At 56.9% G+C, this 21,399-nt stretch overlaps 9 protein-coding genes across 9 annotated transcripts; 5 read left to right on the forward strand and 4 right to left on the reverse strand.

Moving 5' to 3' along the window:
• Positions 1-185: 185 nt before the first annotated feature.
• Positions 186-765, reverse strand: F5Z01DRAFT_120175 (uncharacterized protein). The gene has a single exon (XM_046257476.1). The coding sequence runs from the start codon at positions 666-668 to the stop codon at positions 246-248; it is 423 nt and encodes a 140-aa protein (XP_046118091.1). The 5' UTR covers positions 669-765; the 3' UTR covers positions 186-245.
• A 341-nt stretch (positions 766-1,106) lies between these two features.
• F5Z01DRAFT_120164 (permease) lies at positions 1,107-3,107 on the reverse strand. The gene is made up of 2 exons (XM_046257475.1): positions 2,831-3,107; positions 1,107-2,769 (listed from the first exon to the last, which is right to left on the reverse strand). The coding sequence occupies exons 1-2, from the start codon at positions 2,983-2,985 to the stop codon at positions 1,158-1,160; spliced, it is 1,767 nt and encodes a 588-aa protein (XP_046118092.1). The 5' UTR covers positions 2,986-3,107; the 3' UTR covers positions 1,107-1,157.
• A 798-nt stretch (positions 3,108-3,905) lies between these two features.
• On the forward strand, positions 3,906-7,136 carry F5Z01DRAFT_736979 (uncharacterized protein; the record flags this gene model as incomplete). Its single annotated transcript, XM_046266797.1, has 2 exons — positions 3,906-3,952; positions 4,190-7,136. The coding sequence occupies 2 exons, from the start codon at positions 3,906-3,908 to the stop codon at positions 7,134-7,136; spliced, it is 2,994 nt and encodes a 997-aa protein (XP_046118093.1).
• A 22-nt stretch (positions 7,137-7,158) lies between these two features.
• On the reverse strand, positions 7,159-8,525 carry F5Z01DRAFT_120161 (uncharacterized protein). Its single transcript, XM_046257474.1, has 3 exons — positions 8,399-8,525; positions 8,026-8,331; positions 7,159-7,972 (listed from the first exon to the last, which is right to left on the reverse strand). Exons 1-3 carry the CDS (start codon positions 8,492-8,494, stop codon positions 7,181-7,183), a joined length of 1,194 nt encoding a protein of 397 aa, XP_046118094.1. The 5' UTR covers positions 8,495-8,525; the 3' UTR covers positions 7,159-7,180.
• Positions 8,526-8,864: 339 nt separating this feature from the next.
• On the forward strand, positions 8,865-10,000 carry F5Z01DRAFT_687765 (chaperonin 10-like protein; the record flags this gene model as incomplete). Its single annotated transcript, XM_046266024.1, has 1 exon — positions 8,865-10,000. The coding sequence occupies exon 1, from the start codon at positions 8,900-8,902 to the stop codon at positions 9,998-10,000; it is 1,101 nt and encodes a 366-aa protein (XP_046118095.1). The 5' UTR covers positions 8,865-8,899.
• A 45-nt stretch (positions 10,001-10,045) lies between these two features.
• On the reverse strand, positions 10,046-11,792 carry F5Z01DRAFT_707780 (uncharacterized protein). The gene is made up of 2 exons (XM_046266455.1): positions 11,303-11,792; positions 10,046-11,249 (listed from the first exon to the last, which is right to left on the reverse strand). Exons 1-2 carry the CDS (start codon positions 11,707-11,709, stop codon positions 10,244-10,246), a joined length of 1,413 nt encoding a protein of 470 aa, XP_046118096.1. The 5' UTR covers positions 11,710-11,792; the 3' UTR covers positions 10,046-10,243.
• Positions 11,793-12,812: 1,020 nt separating this feature from the next.
• F5Z01DRAFT_750609 (FMN-dependent dehydrogenase) lies at positions 12,813-14,251 on the forward strand. The gene is made up of 2 exons (XM_046267030.1): positions 12,813-13,090; positions 13,143-14,251. Exons 1-2 carry the CDS (start codon positions 12,945-12,947, stop codon positions 14,170-14,172), a joined length of 1,176 nt encoding a protein of 391 aa, XP_046118097.1. The 5' UTR covers positions 12,813-12,944; the 3' UTR covers positions 14,173-14,251.
• Positions 14,252-14,847: 596 nt separating this feature from the next.
• Positions 14,848-16,723, forward strand: F5Z01DRAFT_687767 (major facilitator superfamily domain-containing protein; the record flags this gene model as incomplete). The annotated part of the gene is made up of 5 exons (XM_046266025.1): positions 14,848-15,071; positions 15,128-15,211; positions 15,266-15,608; positions 15,660-15,890; positions 15,949-16,723. The coding sequence occupies 5 exons, from the start codon at positions 14,848-14,850 to the stop codon at positions 16,543-16,545; spliced, it is 1,479 nt and encodes a 492-aa protein (XP_046118098.1). The 3' UTR covers positions 16,546-16,723.
• Positions 16,679-21,394, forward strand: F5Z01DRAFT_724145 (D-isomer specific 2-hydroxyacid dehydrogenase; the record flags this gene model as incomplete). Its single annotated transcript, XM_046266626.1, has 2 exons — positions 16,679-19,030; positions 20,344-21,394. Exons 1-2 carry the CDS (start codon positions 16,842-16,844, stop codon positions 21,392-21,394), a joined length of 3,240 nt encoding a protein of 1,079 aa, XP_046118099.1. The 5' UTR covers positions 16,679-16,841.
• Between the last annotated feature and the right edge of the window lie 5 nt (positions 21,395-21,399).

The following is a 21,399-nucleotide window of genomic DNA, read 5'->3' on the forward strand; positions in this document are numbered from 1 at the left end:
TTGTCCATCCACCCGACAAGGTTCCCACCATCAAAGACCGGCCGAGCTTGGAACGGTTGATTCGAGAGCAAGTTGTTGGGGTTCTAGGTTGTCGGGGCTCGGGATCGGACCTAAAAATCGTATAAAAGGGAGTTTAGCCACTCCGCAGGCTAAGTGAGTACAGCTCCCTTCAGATTGTTTGTTTGTTTGTCATCTTCGCCCAGCAGGCTCAGGCCATGGAAGTTTTGCATTCATCACGAGGGACCTCACCTTTGAGTTGAGTCGCAGAGAGCAAAACAAAGCTCAGAAATGAAAAGCACAAGAGGCCGATGATGACATGACCGAATGCGGTTCTGAGGCCGACGAGGTATAGGGTGAAGAAGACTGGACTGTTGCAAGTGCACGGTGCAGCCGACCAGGTGGATATGCAGTAATAAAGACTTGAAGGAGGAAGGCAAGACAAAACAAGAGATGGTTGGACTGGAGGAAAAACAGAACGAGCCGATGCTGTGGTGGGAGATGTGAACGCTGCGGCCGTGATGATGTCTTGGTAAAGGAGAGTGAAGAGACGATGGAGGGGAGACTGGAGGATGGGCACGCATGATATAGTCATCACAAACGCAAGTATCGCACTTTCCGAGGGGATCCTGAAAGCACGGAAAGAACAACAAGGCAAGAGTAATTCGCATGCGTTGGAAGGTGCCAGTGCCCGTGGACAGACACCACGGAAACCGCAGGCGCCCTCGGACGGAAAGATCGATTCCAGGCCTCGGATTCTCGACAAGAGCCAAAGGAGACTGCTTGAGAGCACTCGATTAATCTTGCGTATCTTTACATGATGGCTGAAATGTTCTCCATGGTTGCTGCAAGAGGTAGCGGTCTATGGTCACTCAGTCTGACTGGTCCTCCAATTGTTCGCGCAAGTATATCACACTCCTATATCTCTTTGAACTGCCCGTGGCTCTTGACCAAACCCGTGCATTGGGCTTGGAAAGACCAACACGAAGTCAGCCTTGTCGACTTCATGTACTACTCGATCAAGAAATAAGCCAGAGCAGCCAAGCTTCAGTGATCTAGATAGGAAGCACCAACACGGCGTCTGTGGCAGGGAAGATGCCTCAATTTGGAATCTATAGCCTACCAGGCAGGTACCTAACGAGTATCGCTCCCTCTGCATCTCAAACCACCGTCCTTGACTCAACCTGACCAACAGGCTTCTCCTTTCCCATATCCGCCTCCAGATCCCTCCATGTCTCCTTCTGTGTCACGTATGTCGGCTCACCACGCTTGGCATACCCAGACTGGCCGAACTTCACATCTTGAAACTCCTCTGCGTTCTCATTCGGCACGACACCCAGGGCGGAAGCTTCCTTGGGGGTGAATGTCGCCCAGTCGTCGTACAGGTCGAACGCGCCAGCTCCTGGAACGGGAAAGACGAGCACAAGACTGTAGTAGAGTATGAAAGAGATGGCCATGCCCGTGAAGAAGGCTGTGTAGTAAATCTGGAACAAAGCATCAGGGGCGCCAGTCATTTTACCAGCGCTGGCGACAAGACCGCCGATTGTGGGCGCCCATCCAGCGATCCAGCAAGGGATGACGCGCCAGTTGAAGCCGTGAGAGTACCAGTAGTCCGAGTTCTCGGGACGGTAAAGATCAATCAGCTTGATGCGCTGGCGACGGATAACGTAGTAGTCGGCAACCATAACGCCTAGCAGAGGGGCAAGGAAGACGGAGAAGGAACTGAGAACCGTGACAAAGGTGGCGGCACGGTTGATGAGCTGCCAGGGCTGGATGATCCACGTGGCGATGAAAGTGATGAGCGCGCCTCGGCGGATGTCGACGTAGCGAGGGAAGATACCGGACAGGTCGATGCCACCGGCGACAGCATTGCCGCAGACGTTCTGGAAGAGGATGGCGAAGCCAAAGGCGACGGACAGGAAGAAGACGCCTGCGCGTGCAGCGGAGGAGCCGTGCCCGCTGTCCATCATGACCATCATCAAATCCGGTGGGTTCCAGAAGATCTCGCCATAGATCCTCTGGCAAGCCGCCGTGGTGACGAGGCCAGCTATCGAGACAATGATACCAATGATCCACTGCACGGAAAACGTGCCGACGATCAACCCCCACCTGTTGCAGGCGTAACGCGAAAAGTCACTCTCGTTGGTCATGCCGGCAGCCTTCTGGCCGATAGCCTGGTTCAAGGCCGCCATCATGATCCAGGAGATGCCCCAGCGCGAGGTGGCGGGGACGTCCTGTCCCTTCCAAAAGATAGGACCGACGCCCTTGGCCACGGAGAGGGACCAGACCATCATAGAGAACATAGCGAGCCCGCAGCCCAGCGAGGAGAAAAAGAAGGGCTTCTTGAAGCGCTCGGGGCAGATAAACAGAAAGGGCACGGACAGGAGCCAGAAGATGGTGAAGCCGACCATCTCGCTGGTTGTCGTGGGCACGCTGGTAGGCAGCGTGTTCTTCATGGTGCTGAAAGAGGGCCAGATGGCCGTCAGCGCGACGGTGACGAGCTTGCCACCATTCCAGCACTGGAGGGCGTTCCAGATAAAGTTGAGCATGACACGCTGGATCAGGGGGATGTAGGCGCCACGGAAGCCCCATGTGTAGCGGTTCTGCACAGTGAAGCCAATGTGCCATGTGAGGCCGATCCAGCCGATGACGCAGGTGAAGATGGAGACAATGAGGCGCGAGACAACAATGATGGCCATGGCCTGGCCGACGGAGAGACCTTGAGTGAGGAAGGTGTTGGGTGTCTGCCACGTCGAGACGTTGAGTGCGCCCCTGTGCTCACTCGTCAGCAACGGCCGGACCCAGATACGTTGTCTGATTTGGTCTGACTTACAGAGACGCTGCGCCAAAGTAGTTGAACCAGCCCCAGGTTCGGCGCGACGGAGGGAGCGGTACTAGATCACGGTTGCACCATGCTGTAGTTTCCTCATGGCGTGACTCGTCAGCCTTGAGGACGGCTGCGTCCCTGATTCTGCGGACAACAGACATGTTTTTCGTCGCTTCGCGTGATCCGTTACAAGAGGAGGAGAGATCTTGACGGTCTGTGACGATCGACAAGAGGGTGCCATCAGGCTTCTTATCACCTTTGACCAGAGCAGGACGCTTGACCAGTCCAGTCCCTTGGTACCACGGATTGGCAGAGACCCAAGACCCTGGGACTACTAACACGACTTATCAAATATGGGGAGACAGTATGCCTATATCGGACTCCTTTGTCCGAATGCCACGCGAGCTAACTTAGCATGCTTGGCGATTGATCCTTCTGGCTCATGGGAGGATGATTTGTCAAAGCAACCATCAACCCAACCCCCTGGTCATGTTGGACTAAAGCCGCAGCACGGTATTGCGGCATTACCAATGGCAGCTTATCAAACGCGGAGATGCTTATTGTCCGTAGAAGGAGAAACGAGGCAGGATAATGGAGCTTCATCCCTCGAAGATGGACCCTGAACCCCCGCAAGCTCGGGTAAAAGCCGTGATAAGGCAGCAGAAGAGCGCATCGAGGAGTGAATTGTCCCTCGTCGGCATCGACGATACGCAGCATTCAGCGTTGAGGACATGGATGATAAGGTATTGATGGAGAGGCGCTACTGAACGAGTCCCCGCTCTATCAACGGGAATAATCGACGGCATCTCCATCGTTTAAGGTGACGAGATCCGGCAACGTCGTACGTCGATTGGGCTGAACTCATCCACATATCGGAGCCCACTCCGACAGCATGCGAGAAGGGACCTTTTGACCGACCGACTTCGGCGCAATGCGACCTGGATGTATCAAGGGCGTCCCGGGACTATTTCATATCTGACGCCCGTTTCCAAGGAGAGAGTACGGTGATTGGGCTCTGGTGTTATCCAGAAACACGAATACCATTCGTCTTTAAACGCGAGTCTTGGAGTATCCAGCCGAGATGGCGACAGCATCTTCAGCTCTGCGCATAGGCGTTGACGTCGGTGGGTGAGTTCGAGACATTCTGATGCATTTCCCTTGACCTTTGTGAGAAGCAATGTAGAGCAGACCAATGTCCAAGCAGCCCTGTTCACCAATACTGAAAGTAGTCCCCTCCACTTGCAGGTGAGATGGAGGTATTGGTAGACAGAGTACGTGAGGGCTGCTTTCTGCTTGCCCGCTAGCTTGCTCGGTCGAGGCAAGTCGGTCAAACGCAGAACCCCTGGCACTGACAATCAATACCAGCACAAACACCGACGGCGTCATCCTCGACCTCGCACAAGCCAGCACACCGTCTCGCGGCATCCTCGCTCACCACAAATCCAGCACCACCAAGAACCCGAGCGATGGCATCAACAATGTCATCGAGACCATGTTCTCGCAGTCCTCTGCCATTCACCCGACCGACGTCGCCAGCGTGACCATTGGCACGACGCATTTCATCAACGCCGTGGTGGAAATGGACCAGTCGCGTCTGGCCAAGGTCGGCGTCATCCGCCTATGCGGCCCCTTCTCCAAGGATATCCCCATTGGCATCGACTGGCCGCCGAGATTACGGGACATTATGTGCGGTCACCGCAGTTTGGTTTCGGGCGGGCTGGAGATTGACGGCGGTCTCATCGCGGAGCTAGACGTCGAAGAGGTCAAGCGCGAGGTCGAGGCCATCAAGGCCAAGGGCATCAAATCCATTGCCATTGTCGGTGTCTTCAGCCCCATCGACGTCATTCATCGTCAAGAAGAGACGGCAGCCGAGGTTGTGAGGAGCGTCTATCCCGAAGCTGACGTTGTCTGCTCCAAGGATGTGGCCAACATTGGTTTCTTTGAGCGGGAGAACGCTGCCATCCTCAACGCGTCCATCCTCGACTTTGCGCGCAGGACAATCCACTCCTTCCAGACGGCCGTGCAGAAGCTCAACCTGCATTGCCCTGTATTCATCACGCAGAACGACGGTACCATCATCCCTGCCAGCGCGGCAGCTCGCCTGCCGATCAGAACTTTCTCAAGCGGTCCCACCAACAGTATGCGCGGAGCTGCCTTTTTGATGCAGAATCAGGATATCAAAGAGGCCATGATGGTTGTCGATATCGGTGGAACAACCACCGACGTCGGTCTCCTACAGAAGAACGGATTCCCCAGACAGGCTGCTGCCTACAGCGAGATTGCTGGCGTGAGGACAAACTTTAGCTACCCTGATGTGAGAAGTATCGGTCTCGGCGGTGGCTCCACCGTCAGCAAAGACAAGACTGGCAGATTGACCGTTGGGCCCGAGTCCGTAGGCTATCAGATTCGTCAAAAGGCGCTCGTGTTTGGCGGTAACACTCCCACGACGACGGACTACACCGTCCTGGGCGATGCTTCCGTCGATATTGGCGACCGCAGCAAGGTAGATGGCCAGGACGCCCTGACTTCCAGTCTCCCCGAGTTCAAGGCCAAGGTCAAGGCGATGCTTGAACAGATTGTCGACACGATGAAGACATCGCCCAACCCTATACCTGTCGTTCTCGTGGGCGGCGGTGCGGTCATCGCGCCAGACTCTCTGAACGGCGCGAGCCGCGTTGTCAAGCCCAACTGGTCTGGCGTCGCCAACGCTATCGGTGCCGCGACAGCGCGTGTCAGTGGCGTCATTGACTCAGTCGAGAGCACAGAGTCGCGCAGCAAGACCGAGGTCATGGAGGCCGTGTCACAACGAGCCATTGAGGTTGCTGTCACCAGTGGTGCGCTGAGAGAGACGGTCACAATCGCAGAGATGGAGAGCTTCCCACTGCAGTATATTGCGGACAAGTCGAGGATCATCGTCAAGGCAGTGGGTGATTTTGACTACTCCCGCACGGATATCCAGTCGGCACCAATCATGGATGTAGCCAACGGGGACTTTGCGGATGATGCAGACCATGTTGCGTCAAAAACGGACGGTAATCATGGCGACATATCGAGAGAGGAGGCTCCTTCGTCTGGAAGTCTGGTGCACACAAAGGATTCTATCAGCACCTACAGGCCCCGTGTTGGCAAGAGGACCTGGCTGCTGTCAGAGACGGATCTCGAGTTCATCTCGACAGGATGTTACATCCTGGGCACCGGTGGCGGTGGTAGCCCATACCAGCACTTCCTCCGCTTGAGACAGATGGTCCGCCAGGGCGTCACTTTGCGAGTCATCTCCCCTGACGATCTCAAAGACGATGACCTGGTCGCATGCGGTGGTGCCAAGGGCTCGCCACAGGTCTCGACAGAGAAGCCCGTCGGCGACGAGATACTCGAATCGCAGTGCGAGCTGTACGCCTTCCTGAACAAGTCCCCCAACGCCGTGGTCCCACTCGAGATTGGCGGTGGGAATGGTCTGCAGGGTCTCATCATCGGCGCCTCCAACGCTCTGGACATTCCTGCCATTGATGGCGACTGGATGGGCCGCGCGTACCCAGTCTCGTGGCAGACCACACCGGTTGTCTATGAGAAGAGAGCCACGATGATCCCCACGTGTATTTCGGACGGCAACGGCCGCATCATTTTCATGACAAAGGCACCCACCGAGCTCGACGCCGAACGTGCCCTACGCGCGGCGCTGTCGCAGATGGGTTCGCACGTTGGCTGCGCAAAGGGCCCCGTGAGCGGTGCCAACACCAAGAAATGGGTCGTGAAGAACACAATGTCTCTCGCATGGCGTATCGGTCGCGCCGTGGCGCTATCTCGCTGCACGAATACCATTGACACTGTAGCCGAGTCCATCATCGAGGAGGTGGGTGGCGCCGAGTCGGCGAGTGTCCTCTTCAAGGGCAAGATTGTCGGCGTGGAGCGCGTGCTGAAGATGGGCCACGCATATGGCGAGGTGACCATCGAATCGACGAGTGACGAGAAGACGGATGCTTCCAAGGAGAAGCTGGTCATTCCTTTCAAGAATGAGAACATTTATGCCAAAAAGGTGTATTCCGACGGTAATGAGGAGATCTTGGCCATCGTGCCCGATCTAGTCACCGTGCTCGATGCGCAGAATGGCGAGGCGTTGGGGACGCAGGACTACCGATATGGCCTGCCTGTTGTCGTGATAGGCATCACGGCATCGGAGAAATGGACGTCGACAGCGAGGGGTCTCGAGATAGGCGGGCCTAAAGGCTTTGGGTTCCATGATCTGGAGTATAAGCCGTTGGGCAAGTTCAGCAAGCCGGCCAGTGTGATCGATGAGTATGACCGGGATGCGTAGCGGCAGCCTCAGGTATGAATATGTGAGAATAGAAAAAAGAAAGTTCACATTCCATCGGCAAAAGCGCCCCCAGGGAGGAACGCTTGCACCATGGCATTGCCTCCGTGATGTAGCTGTAGATATGAGCTGATGGCAGGGGCCTCCACTCTGGCTCGCAGTGCAATCCACCATATAGTCCGACTCGCCTTGCGATACCAGAGATACAGCAGCAAGAGCGCAATGGGGTCCCTTGCGAGGAGGAGCTCCTTGAAAGCATCACGAATGCTGCGCATGAAAGGGTGTGCCATGCCCGTCGTCACCTCACTATCTGGAAGACGTAAGACATGTGCCAATGCATGAGCCGCATGAAGATACGGATTGGTGTCCACAGTAGACGACTCTGTGAGGCAGCATAGAGCTGCCAAGGCTGGCGGGATGCCATCCACGCCCCTGTCCGGCAGAGGCGCATGCAACTGGGCATACGTCGCCGACAGGACGCTAAACAGGCTGTCCCGTCTGAGGGGGTTGACAATGTGCCACAGCGAGTCCTTTGCCTCGTTCATCCGCAGCCAGTCCAGATCAGAACGCCCATAAGACTGGAGAGGCCAAGAGTCTTGCGGCGTGTCCACGTCGGGAGAGGCGAAGGAGAGCATGGCGAGCGCAGCGGCAGTACCCCAGATTGCGTCCTTATCTTGGGGTTGAATGGGCTCTTTTAGACGCTCTTGCAAGAGGGCGGTACCTTGAGACCAGTGGTAGCATTCTTGCACGTTGTGTGGGCTGGTGCCGTGTGATGAGGCTGCTAGGTAGCGATCGTGGGCAAATGCCACGGCAAGGGACGCGTGCATCAGGAATGGGTTCTGCCCGACGTTAGTCCATGGAACTAGTGTCTCTGGTGAAAGTGCATGTTCACGGTAAAAGCCAGTCCCAGCATCCTATGATTGACTTGGACCATGGCAGGGTCATCCGGGGTGATGAGGCTGCGACCAAGATAGCGGGTGATGAAGTCCTGACATTTCGCACTCAGGAGATAGGAATAAGTCTCGTCAGATGTCCAAATGGGACTGGAGACTGGTGATTGAGGCTGGACCTTGCGTTGGACCACCAAGGTAGGCTTCTTGCTAGCAGCAACAGGCTGCAGGTCGCCGTGTTGCGGCATGAAGTTGCACAGGACGCCGAATGAGCAGCATTTCTTGCACTGGGGTTTTTCTTCGTCGCACTGATGGCGGGAGTGGAAGCAGGCCAAGTCAGCTCAATGGATCATCGTGCAGTGGCGGTCTGCGAACCTTGAGCTTCCTGAGCTTGCAGTTTCGACAGCCATACCGCGATCGGCGCGAGGGTTGGCGGCCAGGGCAGTCGTCCCTACCACGACTTGCAGCCATTGCCTCAAGCAGAAGGAGTGGCAGTCAAGAAGCGTTGGGGGATGCTCCATGCTGTGAGAGCGGACAGGAGGGAGGTTGAAACTTGAGCATCGGGAAATGGTTGATTGGTGAAATGGCGATTACCCTAGAGCTAACGTCGGCCTCCCCTTTTAGGACAGACTAACCCCCTTTCGGATACAGGCTGCCACGCTAGCCGTGGATCGGATACAGAGGCCGCTGATTGGTCGCGCTGTACTTGGAGCCCCTTGGCGCGTATTGACAGTCATGGGCCTTGGCTGAACACTTGAACGCTCTGTTGACCGTTCAGCATTACATATAAAGTAGTACTGTTTCTTCTAAACCGGATTCAAATCAAACTTCCACTACATCTTCTACATCAAGTCCCCCACTGCTCTACAATTCGCAATGGCAACCCATCGTGCTGCCGTGTCCCCTGCCAAGGGTCAACCCTTTGAAATCCAACATCGCCCGACCCCAAAGCCAGGACCAGGCGAGCTTCTCATAGCCGTCAAGTCGGTCGCCATCAACCCAGCGGATGTTCGCATGCGAGACGAGGGACTCTATATACCCAAACACCCCGCCGTCCTGGGCTTCGACCTCGCAGGCCTTGTCGTCGATGTTGGTGAGGAGGTGCCCTCTCATTTTCAGCGCGGCGTGACGCGCGTCGCTGCATACTCTGCTTTCATGTGGAAGCCAAGTTATGAGAACTATGGCGCGTTTCAGGAGAAATATCTAGTCCCGTGGCAGCATGCTATCCCTCTTGCCGACACCGGACTTTCATGGAATCACGCAGCGACCTTACCTGTTGCTGTCCAGGTACCGCTCTGTGCATGGGATATTCTGGGAATCTCTCGACTTGGTGAAGCTACGGCACCTCCTTCTTCTGAAAAGAACGAAGTCCTCCTGGTCTGGGGCGCCTCCTCGAGTGTCGGGACCATGGGCGTCCACACGGCGAGCCTGCTGCGAGACGACCCCAACTCGCCCTTTTCAGCCATCTACACCACAACTGGTGCTTCCAATGTGGATTACGTCGCGTCTTTGGGGGCAGATTGTGTTTTCGACTACAAGGACCCGCAAGTGGTGGACACGATCGTCACGACGGCGAAAGAGCGTGGGCTTGTGATACGCCACTGCTTCCTCGCTACCGGTGACCTGTCAGCTTGTCAGGCTGTTCTCAAGGCTTTCGTGCCTTCATTCCAGGGAAAAGAAACTCGAGGAACGCAAAAGGCAAAAGTTGCTTCGGCTCCTTTGATTCCGCCGCATGCAGAGAGCGTAGATGGGGTGGAGACTGTATTTGTGATGCCCTCCATGGACGAGAAGGAAGGGTTGAAGCAGTTTGAGTACTGGTTTGGGACTTATATCAGTGAGAAACTAGCCCAGGGAATCATCAAGCCGAGTCCTGGGCCGACCCTCGTGGGAAAGGGTTTGGAGGCTATCAATGCTGGGTTGAACCAGATGACCAAGGGAGTCAGCTGCACCAAGTTGGTCGTCGAGATATCTGAATGAAAGATTAGTGGCTATCAAGAATATTATTTGAATTATTTCGATGCTACCTAATTGGCTTTGTTTGACCGCATCCAACATTACAATGGCGATAGTTATCATACTGGCCTGGTATAACAGGCTACCCCTGATTCATGTAAACAAAGAAGGGCGTGCAATGAACGTGGTGGAAGACCACAGCTTTCAGCAACCGCGATACCGCAAGTTCCACCGTCTCTTGAGCCTCAATACCCAAAAACCACCACTTCACGCTGAGAATGGCTGTTCCCGCTTGCATTGCGGTGGAGAGACAGTATACCCTCTGAGCGCAGGCTCCTCCGCAGCCTTGGGTAGATATGTCACCAAAGACAGCGCAGCAATCACAATTGCATTCTCCGTGACCAAAAAGTCGTCCAAGCCCAGCCCAGGCGCCAGATATGACGCGCACACACTTCCCAGATCCAGTCGCGACAAGTCGCCCGGACCAGAATGCGTCAGCGCGTCCTTGGCCAACGCGAAGGCAAGCGGATTGGCAAGCGTGCTCTCGTGCGTGTAAAGAGTACCAGCCAGCCCGCCCTTGCAGACCTTTTGCACCTCGGCGTTGGTCACGCCAACGCCTCGCTCGTCGAGCATATACGCGGACGCAATAGTCCCGGACTGGGGCTGCACAATCTCATCAAGGAGCCCCGAGTAGATGCTCGTGGTGGGCACGTAGCCCGAGTCACCGCCATCTGCGCGGAGGGTGTTGATAAAGTCGCTTCCGGCCTTTTGCTGCAGCACGCTCGGGTTGTTGATGAGGCCGCTGAGGGTGAGGAGGTTGGCCAGGATGGTGCCCTTGTAGTCGGCGCTGATGGCGACGTGGTCCGTGGTCACCTCGCGGGTAGACGGCCAGTACTTGAACGCCCACTGCACGTCAATATTTCCTTGCGACCAGGCAATGATGCCAATGTCGCGCTTTGTGATGGCGGCGATGTAGTGCATGGCGTAGGCGGCATATTCGGCGTTGTCTTGGGCGTCGTCGTTGAGGAAGCCGGGCACGTTGACCCAGACCGGGTCAGCCCAGTCGACGTCGGTGAGCAGCGGGATGAAGTTGCCCTTGAAAGCCGTGTAGCCATTGGATCCGGTGCCGGGGAAGAGGATGACTGGGGGCTTCTCGCCGTACGTGAAGCCAGGCGGGATGTAGATGGCGGATCGCAAGTCGTCTTCCGGCACCGAGTATGCAGGATCGCACGAATCTGCCTTTGGGTAGATTTTCTTGGGCGGAGATGGGTTACTGGCTGCTGTTAGCTATGTCTGGTTCTTTAGGTAAAGAGCACCAATGATTACTCGTTGTTGTTGCTGCTTTCCTTTGAGAAAAAGCCATCGATGTAATCGAACAAACCGTCCACCGTTCCGGAGATGAGACCATTCGCAACGAGCTTGGCAGCATAGTCGACAATGTCAATATCCTTGCCGCTGCTTGCCGCAATCGCCTGCAATCGTGCAATGGCTTCTTCCGTGCTCTTGAGAGATTTCCTGGAGGGACTCATCTGGTGCAGGATGTCGATGGCCTCGTCTCTGTCACCTCGGTTGACTGCATCGCTGAGATGGCCCAACAAACCACGGACGACATCGTCCACGCCGCCCATGACACCATTAACAAAGGCGTTGACTACGTCGTTGTGCTTGTCGAGCGGTGCAGGGCTCGCGACGCACAAGGCGCCCAGGCCCAGAATGACAGCACCGAGTCTCATTGTGTCTGAGGCTTCGCACTGACACGAACTGGCTGAGACAGGACGATAGTAGCTACTACCATTGTCCCGGCGGGACGGGCTGCTTATTATTATTATTAAGGTTAGACTCAATATGCCGCGATCGCTTAGCTGGTTCTCCCCAGCCCCTGGCGAGCTCATTTCCCCATTCCGTAATTCCTCAAGAAGTACCGAGGCTTGGCAAGACGCAGGGATCCGATTGAATTCATCGAAACCCGTTCCTGTCCTACATAGCAGAGCTCGCTTTGAGGCTTTTGATCGCATCATACACTATACCGAACCAGGTGAGTCTTCCGAGTCAACAGGACACATGGCTCTCTGTCTTGTTGGCCGTCCTCACCACGACATTGCGACAGCTTCTGGCCCATGACCGTTTAAGGTAGAAGTTAGAAAACGAAAGCTCTTGGGCTGGAATTAGCGCCCTTGGTCTCCAGCGGGGGTCAACACAAGGTTTGTGGGGAAAAGGCCCTAGACCCTGTCTTTTCTCCCAAACATTCCTCACGAATCTCACGATCGCCTTGTAGATTTTCCTATCTCGAAATCATGGAGCGAGTGCTCCGTACTAAAGTACTTTTGGAGTTTTGAGCCTCGGTCAAACTTTCAAAGAAGTTTGATCGATTTATTAGGATGGTATCGTCCATTACATCGCATGGCTGTGGACGGACTTTTCGATCCCTTTTGGACACGCGAAACATGAGACAAAGGCAATGAGGAGCGAAAGAAACCCGGCCAGAACAAAATAACCGCCTTACATGAACATAGCACATTAACGGGCGCGTTTGAAAATTCCATTTTCCGATCTATACATTTAAACAAGGCCAATATGCATCGAGATACCTACGAGGACAAATCTTCATACACTGTCTAGGGTAGGTATTAGCGGTATCGCTCCCTTGGCCGTCGGACAGCTCTATATGTACATTGTGTGAAGACACTTGGATAAACGTTTGCGACTTTTGCAATTGAGTTGGATCAGGTTTCTTTCCAATACCAAAGTGCTTGAATAGCGGGGAGGAAGCCTTCCACAGTCGCGGTCTGAATACGAGGCCTTACAATGGGCGCATCGGCCTGGTCTCGGGAGCCATGTCCGATGGTCGCTCGGCGCCCGAATCTATGGCCATCGCAGCACCATGAGTCGATTTTCTTCATGTTCATTGTTCATTGATACTGGGTTGACTTTTCTTTCCTTTTCAGACAAATGATACCAGCTTTCCATCATGAGCGACGTACACCCTCGACCCATCACCGTCAAGGAGATCAAGGCCATCGCTGAGAGACGCCTGCGGAAACCCGTCTGGCGATACTACGTGGATGGCGCTGATGAGCAGCTCACCGCCGGCTGGAACGAGTCCATCTACGACCAGTGAGTTTTCTGCTGCCCATGCGAACTTGTCTGACGCGCATCCCCCTCCCAGACTGGTCATCCGACCCCGTATCCTGCGAGATGTCTCGACCATCGACACATCGACCACCATCTTCGGGAAGCACTATGACATCCCCATCGCCATAAGCCCCAGTGCATACCAGAAACTTGTCGGACACGGCGGCGAGATCGACATGGCACGCGCAGCCTTTGCGTCTGGCACAAATGTCTGTCTGTCCTCCAACGCCACGACATCCATGGAGGACGTGGCCCAACTACTGCCCACACGCGGGCCAGAATATCCAATGCCGTGGTTTCAGCTGTACTTTGTCCGCTCTCGGTCCATCACACAGGCTCTGATCCAGCGCGCTGAAAAGGCCGGTTACGAGGCTCTTGTGCTGACGGTGGACACGCCACTCATGGGAAATCGGCTGCACGAGCGAAGGGAGCCTCTGCAACTGCCGTCGGACCTCAGCATGGCCAATTTGACGACGATTAAGGGCGGGGGCGCCTCAAAGGGCCGTCTCATTCTCAACGCAGAGACGGCAGCGGAGGCCGCCCAGGTCGTCCGCGATCATCCCGACACACTCACCGATTCCAGGCTGACCTGGGAGGAGACCGTTCCCTGGCTCCGGGCCCAGACTAAGATGAAGATCATCCTCAAGGGGGTGTTGACGGCAGAAGACGCTCTTCTATCCGTCGAGGCCGGCGTGGACGCTATTATTGTCTCGAACCACGGTGGTCGCCAACTAGACGGCGTCCCTGCCACGTTGGAAGCGTTGCCCGAGGTCGTCGACGCCGTGCGGGACCGGATACCCATTCTGTTTGATGGCGGTATCACGCGCGGCTCTGATGTGTTCAAGGCACTGGCGCTCGGTGCCGATCTGTGTCTCCTGGGGAGATCGGCCCTCTGGGGTCTCGCGTATGACGGGCAGAAGGGTGTCGAGGCTGTTTTGAATATCTTGGAGAGGGAGCTATGGCGCACCATGGGGCTTAGTGGTGCAGTGTCTATTAAGAACATTTCTAGATCTATGCTGGGGGTTCGGAGGTCCGGTGAAGGGTTTGGAATCGCGAGGCTGTAGATACCAGGGCGGGTTGATGAGACGAGCCCGGGACTAGACTGTGAATTGTTGAGCGTATATTTGCAAGCATATGATGTTGACTTCCTGTTTCGTTTGAACAGACATGATTATGAAGTCGTACGGACTATATAGTTCCTTTTCAACTGGAAAATATTATACTTATGAAAGCTGTTAGGTGAGGTGAGACGTTCAACAGTGTGCTCGAGTCATGTCACCCAGAGCCCTGCCTTTGTCCAGTGCACATCATGACCCCGGACTACTACGACCAGAACACGAGGATTGTTTCGCCGCATTGCTCCATATTCTGTCATGTCGGCGCGCCCGCCCCGAACACACTATGGGGCTTCGGACAGTGGGCGAGGGAGTAGCTTCACCAGAACCCACTTCCCCGAGGCATTTGGCCATCGGGGACACGGCGATTGGCCCATGAGCTGGATATGTCGGCTCGCAATGGTCTGCTGTGAATCAGCTCTCCCCTACCAGAATGTTGGTACCCCAGAATCCCAGGGGAGCCGAGATACCGACCCCAGACTTCATGTTGGCTGATTGGGGATCTGTAGACGGGGCCCCAGACTCCCTCTCCCACCGGCGGGCTGTATAAAGACCTTTGAAGTTCGCACAATCCATGGTCAGAAGGCACCTGTCATCAATCTTCATCTTCAAGCCTTGCCGACCATGACTGACACACGCCCCAAGTCCGCCGACCACGATGCGCAGCTCGAGCAGCTCGACACTGTCCACACAAACCTGGAGAAGCCCTCGGGTCATGATGACATGCCCATCGTGGACGAGCATTTCCAGGCCGTGTCCCGTCGCGTCGTGCGCAAGCTGGACATGACGCTGATGCCCATCATCTGGCTGCTGTACCTGTTCAACTATCTCGACCGGACGGCCATTGCGTGCGTCAGACGTCTCTGTGCTGCCTCGGAAGAACTCCCCCACTGACTTTGCACAGCCAGTCCAAACTCAACAGTATCGTCGAAGATCTCAGCCTGACTGGCACCCAATTCAGCACGGCAGTGTCCATCCTCAACGCTGGGTGCGTCGTGCCTCTGGGGGCGTGCTGACTAACTGACTGGCTGACACACGACAGATACATGCTCATGCAGATCCCGAGTAACATGATTCTCACCCGTGTCCGGCCATCCCTCTATCTACCCGTGTGGGCCTGTATCTGGTCCGTCGTCTCCGCGAGCACGAGCGCCGTCCACAACTTTGGCCAGCTCATCGCCGTTCGATGTCTCCTGGGCATTGCAGAGGCCCCCTTTTTTCCCGGCGTCTTCTTCCTGCTCTCTTGCTGGTACACCAAGGCCGAGCTTGGTCTGCGCATGGCCATCTTGTACTCTGGTCTCGTGATCGCCACAGCCTTCTCGGGTCTCATTGCCGCTGGCGTCTTTGCCGAACTTGACGGAGCCCACGGACTCGCCGGCTGGAAGGTGAGACACGCTTCACACGATTGGCAAACGTTGTGCTGACCCGTCACTCAGTGGCTCTACATTATCGTGGGCTCGGTAAACATGGGCCTCGCCCTCCTCGCCTTCTTCCTACTCCCTGACTTCCCCGAGTCCAACACGGGCAGCCAGAAGTGGCTGCTCACAGAGGAGGAGCGTCGTGTGGCAAACCAGAGGATTTCCATGGACCGCATCGTCCAGGAGAGCAACCGGTCTGTCTGGTGGGGATTCCGTCGTGCCGTCACAGACTATCGCACTTGGACCTTTGTGAGTCTTGTCCTCAACTTCCAGCACAGCGTGTCTCCCCCTTGCTGACCCCGCCTAGATCTTCATGCTCATCTGCAACCACGCCGCGTATGGCTTCAACTACTTCTACCCCTCGATCGTCAAGGGTTTCGGGTTCGGGTCCAGGACGATCACCCTACTCTGCACAGCGCCGCCGTTCCTCATCGGCGCGCTCGCCTCGCTCTTTGTCTCCTGGTCGAGCGACAGACGCAACGAGCGATCGCTGCACATTGCCATCCCTATGGGCCTCTCCATTGTGGGCTTCATCATCTCCGTGTCGACCCTCAACGGACCCGCGCGCTACGTCGCCTCGTTCCTGTACGTGACGGGCTGCTTCGCGGCCAACGGGCTCGTGTACTCGTGGGCGGCCAGCGTGCTGAACCAGACACCGGAGAAGAAGGCGGTGGCGACGAGCATGATCAACGTGCTCGCGCAGCTGGGCAATATTATGAGCCCCTACTTCTTCCGTGACCAGGATGAGCCGCGCTATATGATGGCCATGATCCTGCTGATTGTGTTTGCCGCCCTCAGCGGTGGTACGTGCCTCTTCCTCAAGTGGGATCTGACGAGGGCGAACAAGAAGATGGCAGAGGAGGCCTCGATCTACGGGACGGAAGCGAGGCTGTTTACGAGCTAGGCATGCCGATGAGCCTCCAGCTGAGTGCATGTGCCAAGTGCGATGAATCTAGGATTCATATACAGGAAGATGAGTGGCACAGGTTGAACATAGTCCGCAATATTAAGTCGTATTGAATATCAGGGATTCAGCATTCAGCAGTGCTCGCCTGTCATGACTCAAGACCATGTAGCCGACTTGACCGCTTCTCCAAGACTCCAACTAAGACGCCGTCTGACTCTGTCCCCCCTTGACCTTTCCCCTCTCGCTCCAGGCCCGATCGCAGACTGTACACTGCATGTAAACATCCATGCACAATGCAGCCCTCGTCGTCGCCGGACGCATCGGACGCAGCAGCGAAGCGCGCATTCGCCTGCGAGAGATGCTCCCGTCGCAAACAGCGCTGCGACCGCACCATCCCGCTCTGCGCACCGTGTCGCCTAGCCCGGGCCCTCTGCCGCAGCTCGTCGCGCGAGGAGGCCGTCATCCAGGGCAAGGACAGCGAGGTCACCCGCAAGGGGTACGTGACCCTGCTGTTGGAGCAGATTGCCGCCGTCGAGGCCCAGCTCGAGGCGGAGACGACGCAGCAGCAGCAGCAGCAGCAGCAGCAGAGCCCTTCGCCAGCAGCGTCCGACTCGGACGCCCTCGCGCCTCCTCCGACGAGCATGAACATGTCCTTCCTGTCCCTGAGCGCCATGGCGGAACCCTGCACGCGCGACGGCGAGTTCCTCAAGCAGCTGTCCATCTCGCGGCTCATCGCGGGCGTCACCGAGACGTACGGGGGGAACCCCGAGACGGCCTCGCGCGTGGGTTCCCTCTGGGACGGCATCGCCAGCTATCTTCGCCATCCCGCCGGCGCCACGCAGCGGCTGCACATTGCGCGCGACGAGGCAGACAAGGCCCTGCGCACCTACCTCGACGTCGTGGACTTTCGTTTTCCCCGTCTGCCCGTCGCCAAGGTCCAGCGCGGCATCGAGGCGATCGCCGCCCCGGACGAGGCCAGGTACCGCCAGACACTGGCCCGGGACCCTGCGCACATCTTCATGGCCTACGCGGTCATCGCCATTGTCCCGCTCGTCAGCGACAGCTACCCCATCTCGCAGGGCTCTTGGGTCTCTGTGCACCTCCTGGGGAAGAGTCTCAAGGTTTTGGACCGCGTCTTCCACCAAGAGGACGGCGTGGACATTGTCCAGTGCCTGCAACTCCTGGTGATTCTGGCTATCCATTGTTCCACCGCCGGATCCGCATGGCACCTCATTGGTTTCGCTATGAACAAGTGTATTGCCCTCGGGTACCATCGTGAGGATCCCAAGACGGTCCTGTCCATACCGCATACGGAGCTGCTACAAAGGAGATGGGCTTTCTGGGGGTGCTACTTGCTTGACGTGCTCATATGCGCAGCGCTGGGCAGACCATTGAGTATCGATGCGTCGTATATCACCACGCCCGTTCCAGATGCTATGGCAGATGATGTCGAGCAAGACACAGCGCTATTTGCCCGGGACTCGCAAGCTCCCTCCTCAGTGCAAGGGAACGACAGCATGAGCCCGCAAGAGTCACACCACGTCCATCTGTTCCGATACGCCATGCTCCTGGCCTCCGTGATCAGCGACACCCCGAGTAGCACCACGCGTCCCAGCCGAGGCACTGCCAGCGACTTTGAACACTTTCTGGGCAGGGCGCTACATTGGCGGACCAGCGGCCCACCGCACGATGACCCCTTGGTCCGTAGCAGCTATCTCTTCCAGACCTCACTGTACAACACGCTCGTCCTGCGCATCTCTGTCCGTGAGCTCCTTGCGGGGTTTGACTTTGATGACGCCAGCAGTGATGGACTCGCAGCGTGCTTCCGGCACTGGCCAGCTGATGGATGGGTAGTCGAGCAGAGACGGGTCTCGAGGCTCAAGCTGCCTAGTATCTGCACTGCTGTGGCACGAAGCCTGAACCGGACACGGATGAGTGGTCGATCCTACCTGTCCCTGTTGACGGGGTACAGCGCTGTGACCATGGCGCTGGCCTGCCTGTACTGCCTCGCCGTCCGTATCCGACTACTGGCAGCAGGGGGACAGAACAGTGGAAGCCAGGGCACCGCCAGAGCAGACTCACTGCATTTCTCTCCTGCGGCGTTTGGCGCATCGCTCTACGAGAGCCCGGGGCAGGCCTGGCCTGCATTCAACAATCCCAGGACCTGGCGCAGCGCCGGCACGGGAGGCTCCCAGGACCATGTCGTGTTGTCCGATGAGTATGGGCAACTCGATATGATGCTGGGCATCGCGATATCGAAGCTGGATGTTGTGGGTCGCCAGTTTCCCCGTATCCATGAATACAGGACCATCGTACTCAACATTCGCAGCTTTCTGGTGGCGCTGTCGAAGCAGCAGATGGGGGAACTTGACGAGTCGTTACAGGATCACATTGACGCGGTCACGTCGTGTGCCAAGGACGTTGGGCCTATACACCTTCAACAGCTGACGGCCGCGGTGGTTCACGTCTCGACATGGAAAGAGTCTTGATATGACACGTATACATGTTTTCTATCGTGTATGGCCCTATGCTGCAAACGCCTTTTCTATTTCTGCCACACAGCCTTTGGCGCCGCCCGCCAACAGCCCCGAATCCTGCTGTCCCAGGATAAACCTGGCCCCAAGATCCCGGAGAGCCCAGCGATGAATGTCAGGAGCACCATAGATACCCGCCAGACCAAAGACCTTGCCATGCTTCCTGCACGCAGCGCTGACCGTCTCGAGGGCGGACCGGAACGCGACGCTGGTAAACTCACCCGGCACCCCGAGCTCGATGGACAGATCGTTGGAGCCGATGAGCAGCACGTCAACACCAGGGACGGCGGCGATGGCGTCTGCATTCTGTATGCTGTCGCGTGTCTCGATCATGAGGAGCACGGAGGAGCCGCGCGCGTTGCTCTCGCTGACAATGGTGGCGACGGGGGTAGGCTTCAGACCGAAAAGGGGTAGCTGACCCGTCATGGAGCGAGTGCCAAAGCCGTCTTGGGGATACTTGCAGATGGAAGCCGCAGCGATGGCGTCGTCTGAGGGATCTGTCAGTCGCTATGTGTCATCGCAGTGGGTTGAGGACGACATACCGGCAGTGTGGACGTGCGGGAAGACGACGCCCATGGCGCCTCCGTCGAGGACTCTTTGGACAAAGCCGTTTCCACATTGATACGGCACCCTGACGAACGGCGTCATGCCAATGTGCAGAGCGGCCGTGCAGTGCTGGCTGGCATCGTCTATGGACAGCGTCGAGTGCTCAAGATCGATAAAGAGCGCATCGAACCCGCCGTTCTGGGCGAGCTGGACCACGGCTGGGTTGGTAACGAGGCGAATGCCAAAAGCCTTGGAGAGAAAAGTAAGCTATCATTGTGTACTGGCAGAGGGCCTGGGAACCAACCTTGCAGACTGCGTTGGCCGCCACCTTGTTCAGCAGGGCGTTGGAGAGCATGCTGGTGTCTATGCTGCCCATTGTGAATGACTGGTTCTAGCTAGCTGGCCATTCTGTGCCACTGTAGCTGGGCCGCTGTCGATATATGCCATTCCATTGCACCGTCTTATAGATTTTGACCAGCAATCGCATGCCTGGGTCATCCGAGTACTGTGATAGAGCTCACTCTCGCCGGGTGTCCGACGGCCAGCTGCCGAGTCATCTCCGTCGGACATCCGGCGAGGATACCGCTCCACCCCCAACTCTGTGCCGCAGTTCCCCAGGGCCCGGCAACTTCACTTGGCAACCCCAGATTCAAGGATCCTGTAAAAGCCGACGTGCCGCCCTACGAGGGTGCCTAGGCTCACAGACACCAGGCAGATTGAACGACGCGATTCACGTCAACTTCCCACAACCCAGCATGAGCCCCATTCTCTCCAACACGCCACCCAGCACGGGGCAACCCGCTCCCAAACCCCAGCTCTACATCCTCAGCGACTTCCACCCCGAGGCCGTCCGGTATGCCCAGTCCCTCTTCGACTGTGTGCTGTACGGCGACCCCCAGGGAGACGAGTGGCGTTCCCGCGCCACGGCCATCCTGATCAAGGACTACTACATCACCGACGACGACCTCGCCGCCGCGCCGCAGCTCCGGGTCATCGGCAAGCAGGGAGTCGGTCTCGACAAGGTGGACGTCGAGGCGTGCCGGCGGCGCAACGTCCAGATCTGCAACACGCCAGGCGTCAATGCCGGCGCCGTGGCTGAGATGGCCCTGTGCCTGGCCCTGAGTGTCGCCAGGGAGGTGCCGCAGATGGTTCTTCGACAGAGGGTGCAGGGCGAGGCAGTCAGGAAGGAGACTGTCGCCGGACTTTTGCTCTCCCGCAAGGTCATCGGCGTGGTTGGTATGGGTCACATTGGCCAGGCGGTGGCCCGTATGTTTGTCGGTGGTCTGCAAGCTAAAATCATCGCGTTCGATCCATACTTTCCCCAAGAGGGCGGCGGCGCGTGGGATCAGATTCCGCACCAGCGTGTCGATGATCTCGACGAGCTACTCGCCGCGGCAGATGTAGTCACGCTGCACGTCCCCCTGACAGACGCAACGAGAGACATGATTTCTGCACCTCAGCTAAGGTGGATGAAGAAGACGGCCATATTGATCAACACGGCGAGGGGCGGCATCGTCAACGAGGACGACCTGGCCGAGGCGCTGGAGCAGGGCTGGATCTGGGGCGCGGGATTCGACTGCCACGTCCAGGAGCCTCCAACACTCGAGAGATACGAACGGCTATGGAGCAGCCCGAGGTTCGTGGGCACGCCGCATATCGCTGCGGCCACGGACGAGACGCAGATTGCGACCATCAACGGCGCGATAGACGGGGTGTACCAGTTCGTACAGACAAAGTGCAACGGCAAGACGGCAGCTAGACCATAAATGTA

Source organism: Emericellopsis atlantica, assembly GCF_019669845.1.
Source record: "Emericellopsis atlantica unplaced genomic scaffold F5Z01scaffold_14, whole genome shotgun sequence".
In the NCBI taxonomy this organism is placed as follows: domain Eukaryota; kingdom Fungi; phylum Ascomycota; class Sordariomycetes; order Hypocreales; family Bionectriaceae; genus Emericellopsis; species Emericellopsis atlantica.

Coding starts and splice junctions, on each gene's coding strand:
- F5Z01DRAFT_120175 (XM_046257476.1), bottom strand. CDS start 668: ATGCGAATTACTCTTGCCTTGTTGTTCTTTCCGTGCTTTCAGGATCCC.
- F5Z01DRAFT_120164 (XM_046257475.1), bottom strand. CDS start 2,985: ATGTCTGTTGTCCGCAGAATCAGGGACGCAGCCGTCCTCAAGGCTGAC. Junction 2,770..2,830: donor TACTTTGGCGCAGCGTCTCT/GTAAGTCAGACC, acceptor GAGTGAGCACAG/GGGCGCACTCAACGTCTCGA.
- F5Z01DRAFT_120161 (XM_046257474.1), bottom strand. CDS start 8,494: ATGGCTGCAAGTCGTGGTAGGGACGACTGCCCTGGCCGCCAACCCTCG. Junction 8,332..8,398: donor GCAAGCTCAGGAAGCTCAAG/GTTCGCAGACCG, acceptor TCCCGCCATCAG/TGCGACGAAGAAAAACCCCA. Junction 7,973..8,025: donor TGCTGGGACTGGCTTTTACC/GTGAACATGCAC, acceptor AACGTCGGGCAG/AACCCATTCCTGATGCACGC.
- F5Z01DRAFT_707780 (XM_046266455.1), bottom strand. CDS start 11,709: ATGAGACTCGGTGCTGTCATTCTGGGCCTGGGCGCCTTGTGCGTCGCG. Junction 11,250..11,302: donor GAAAGCAGCAACAACAACGA/GTAATCATTGGT, acceptor AACAGCAGCCAG/TAACCCATCTCCGCCCAAGA.
- F5Z01DRAFT_750609 (XM_046267030.1), top strand. CDS start 12,945: ATGAGCGACGTACACCCTCGACCCATCACCGTCAAGGAGATCAAGGCC. Junction 13,091..13,142: donor AACGAGTCCATCTACGACCA/GTGAGTTTTCTG, acceptor TCCCCCTCCCAG/ACTGGTCATCCGACCCCGTA.